Consider the following 3,676-nt stretch of genomic DNA (forward strand, 5'->3'; position numbering starts at 1 on the left):
AAAAAAAAAAAAAAAAGAAAAAAATATATTTTCCGTTGATCTATCCCAATTTTCATACTTGTTTTGGTGCGACGTCTTGTGATGTAGAAGGACGCGCGTTTACCTACTCCATCGGGCTCCGTATAGCGTGAGAGAGATGGTTAGACAAGCCCGCCTGCACGGCTGCGCGCGGTACAGTCTGCGAAATTTCCCTTGTGTGTGCGGCCTGTGCCCGATGATACTCCATACTGCTTCATAATGTCAAAATACTCGCGAATACTACTACTACTGCTGCAATTCACCCAGTAAGTACCATACTACTCCGTTAACGAGTCACGAGTCGGGCGAGTCTGCGCCCCCTCGCCGCCGTCTTGCGGGCGCGTAATGTTGAAGCCCACGGCCCACGCGGCCCCCCTCGAACTGCCTACCTGTGCGCGACGTCGTGCTGTCGCGCGGGGCGTCATGGCGGGCGGGCGGGCGCGATTTTTTTCGCAGCATCGGCAGAAATCGAAATTCCAGCCCTACGCGATTCCGCCACACGGCCGTCGTGGAGTGTGGGTTTTCATTTTTTTTTCTCTCTCTCTCCCCTAGTCGCGCGTGAGTAGTCGTATGAGCCATGTCCGAGGCGGAGGAACTCGTGAGGTCCGTCCTCCGCGCGCACAACTGCTCCGCGCTGGCGGCCCGCGCCCTGGAGCTCCGCGCCCTGGAGGCCCGCGTCGAGGCCACCCGCGCCGGCCTCCAGGAGTGCGCGCGCTTCTGCGCCGTGTACATGCACGGCCTGCTGCACATCGCCTTCAAGGACGTCGCGGAGCTGGACGAGTGCCACTGGCAGAGCACCGAGGCCGGCGTGCTGGTCGACACCGACGTGGAGGAGGCCCTGCTGGCCACGGCGGCGCTGGTCGAGGGGCAGCTCGCCCGGGGCCTGCTCGACAACTATCAGGTGGAGTCGGCGTCCTTTGTCAGCATGCTCCGGTTCCACGCCAGGGAGGCCGCGGACCAGAGGAAGGAAAAGCGAGAGAGGGGTGTCGGGCGACCGGCGACGAGCGAGGCGACGAGCGAGGCGACGACCCGCCCGGGAACCCCGAGCACGGCGACGGAGTAACGCCATGTAAGTACCAGTATTGTACCGGGTGGCTGATCAAACCCCGCGCACTGCCGCATTTAGGCTCGCTCAGCCCGTCGGGCGGTAGGCCAAGCCCGGTCAACTCTGTTTGACGGAAAAGGGGGGGGGGGAATTGTTTGGTTCTAGTGTACCGACACCTCTTGCTGCTGCTCAAAGCGACTTCGTCATTTAGCGACGTTTTTGTCACTGACTTTGTAGGCGGTAAGCACTATGAGTGGTTTATAAACAACCAGATCCGAGTGTGCACTTGCCAAATTATTTCAAAAAAGCGGGTGAGGGTGTGTGCAGTGTATTACTACACAATAGTGCACCAATTATCCATTGCGCATTCGGTAAATTACCGGAGCTCGGCGCCCGCGAGACTCGGGGTAGGCCACCCCGCAGTACACGCATGCACTGGGGACGAGATGTTGCCTACCTCGTAGGCGCGCTGTGGGGGTGCAGGGGGCGGCCTATCATTTAAGTGGATAAATGAACTTTATGCCCTAGCACGACATTTATAGTGTGACCCTTTCTTTCTGTTTGAAAGGATTATTGCAAGACAACGGGACGACTCCGGTCAGAAAGCTGTCGTCAACCTCATCAAGCTCATCTGGCCGCAGCAAGAAATTGGAACAAGACTTGGACTTGGAGCTTCAGGAGAAGAAGTAAAATATGGAATCAAGAATAATCGTATTTTATTATTATTATTAAAGTATTTATAAAGGGAATGGACTGGGAATTCTGTTATTAGTTTTGTGGTGTCATAATAATAAAAATTTTGTTCATGGGAACTTGTGTAACTCACGCACTGTAACCACATTGCCCAAACTAACACTATGGGGGTGTCCTTACCGCTGATGCAGGCGTACTTGAGGTGCACCAGCCCCGGCCCCCAGGCGCGGCTGCTCGCAAAGTCGCTGTTTAGGGTGAAGTTGCAGCCGCTCCTCCCCGAGCACCTGCGATCGTAGTTATTGTTATTATTGGTTGAATGCAGCGCCGGCCCGTGTGTCGTGCGAGAGAGGCACACAGCGGAGATGCAAAAAATCGAAACCGCCACAACATTTTCAAAATTTTCCGGAAAATTTCCGAAATGTTCCCGAAAATTTCCTGAGAATAACTGGAAACTTCCGAAATCTGGGAAATTTGTCATTTTCCAGGAAATTTTCCGTTTTTTCCTGAAATTTTCTGGGAAACTTTCCAGGGCTTCTGACCACGACTCGATACCTGCGGTTGACGGGCCGCCGGATGGTGCGGGGCCCGCTGGCGGTGTGGTTCCCGCCGCATGTCCTGTTGGCCCCCAGGAAGATGGAGGCGGCGTCCCTGGCCGAGAAGGAGGCCTCCAGGACGGCGATGGAGGAGGTGGCGGTCGGGTCCAAGGCCAGCAGCAGGCCCTGCTCGGGCGAGCGCGAGCGGCAGGTCAGCTGGAAGGCGGTGTCCGGGCAGCCGTACTCCTCCAGGATCTCTGTTTCCAGAAAATTTCAGAAATAAAGGGAAAAAATATCGTGGAGAAAATGGAAAATTTCCCAGACTTCGGAGAATTCCCGCTACATTTTTCGGAAAATTTTGGAAATTTCCAACCCTAGGACTGTCTATAAACGTATATAAAGTAACAAGAAAGAGAAACTTTTCACCGAGTGGAGTGCAAATACTCACCTATATCGGCGGCGCAGAGGTGCGCGGCCGCGAGGAGCAGCGCAACCAGCGCGGCGGCCATGATGTGGGCGGCGGAGGGGTCACCGGCTCCTCCGTCGCCTGGTGTCGCAAGAGAATGGGGCTGATCTGCGACGTCGTGCGTGTGAATAGGGTCCCTGGAAAGGTTTCGGAAAATTTCGGGAAAATTTCCGGGGAAAAAAGGAAAATTTCCCGAACTTTGGATATTTTCCGCTTTTTTTCCGGATAATTTCTGGAAATTTTCAACTCAACGTGTGTAGCATGAGCTGCTGATCGGACAGTTCGTTGTGCAGCAGCTGATCGAGCGTGCGTAGGCAACGGTGGTATACGCAACGTATGGCGTATGGCCTGTTTGGAGGGCAATCGTGGAGGTTGGAGGGAGGAGAATACGAGGGGAGTTGGTGGTTCAAACCCTACCCCCGCCCTCTCCCCCTCACACTCAATAACGGCCGTACGTACTGTACGTAATGTCAGATCGGCAACAATCTCGAAGTGAAGTAAACACATACGATTTTGAACAAACCTTTTTTGGGGGCGAGGGGGGGGGGCGGCACCCTAACGTACGACTGAAGTAAACTTTTACTTCACTTTCCATATGCACCGCGTTACCGCAGAGTTACCAGGGTCCTTACACCCACTTCACAAATATGTAAGCCCCGGTCCTCAATAATTATTAATTTTAACCCCAACGACAAGGCGACCCAAACGCGCAAAACTTGCAGTGCCCTGACCCTGAGGCTCCTCGACAACATTCACTCTCGCCTCTCTCGCGGGGAGTGCGCTCGGTGCACTCTCGAGACTCAAAGGAAGCAGGGTTCCGGCCCTGCCCCCCCCCCCCCCCCCCCCCCCCCTGTCTGGTGGCGATAGCGGAACTGCTGAGCTGACAGACCAGCCAGGACTAGAGCCGAGTACTATACTACC

At 55.0% G+C, this 3,676-nt stretch overlaps 1 protein-coding gene across 1 annotated transcript; it reads right to left on the minus strand.

The window, feature by feature from the left end:
• Positions 1–66: 66 nt before the first annotated feature.
• LOC113217261 (uncharacterized) lies at positions 67–3,561 on the minus strand. The gene is made up of 3 exons (XM_052268108.1): positions 2,738–3,561; positions 2,309–2,546; positions 67–2,040 (listed from the first exon to the last, which is right to left on the minus strand). Exons 1-3 carry the CDS (start codon positions 2,796–2,798, stop codon positions 1,662–1,664), a joined length of 678 nt encoding a protein of 225 aa, XP_052124068.1. The 5' UTR covers positions 2,799–3,561; the 3' UTR covers positions 67–1,661.
• Between the last annotated feature and the right edge of the window lie 115 nt (positions 3,562–3,676).

Source organism: Frankliniella occidentalis, unplaced genomic scaffold, assembly GCF_000697945.3.
Source record: "Frankliniella occidentalis isolate FOCC.00 unplaced genomic scaffold, Focc_3.1 Scaffold64, whole genome shotgun sequence".
Lineage (NCBI taxonomy): Eukaryota > Metazoa > Arthropoda > Insecta > Thysanoptera > Thripidae > Frankliniella > Frankliniella occidentalis.

Excerpts from the sequence above, each read along its gene's own strand:
- LOC113217261 (XM_052268108.1), bottom strand. The coding sequence starts at position 2,798 with ATGGCCGCCGCGCTGGTTGCGCTGCTCCTCGCGGCCGCGCACCTCTGC. Across the intron at positions 2,547-2,737 it reads CCTCTGCGCCGCCGATATAG|AGATCCTGGAGGAGTACGGC; the intron begins GTGAGTATTTGC and ends TTCTGGAAACAG. Across the intron at positions 2,041-2,308 it reads CGGCGGCCCGTCAACCGCAG|GTGCTCGGGGAGGAGCGGCT; the intron begins GTATCGAGTCGT and ends CTACGATCGCAG.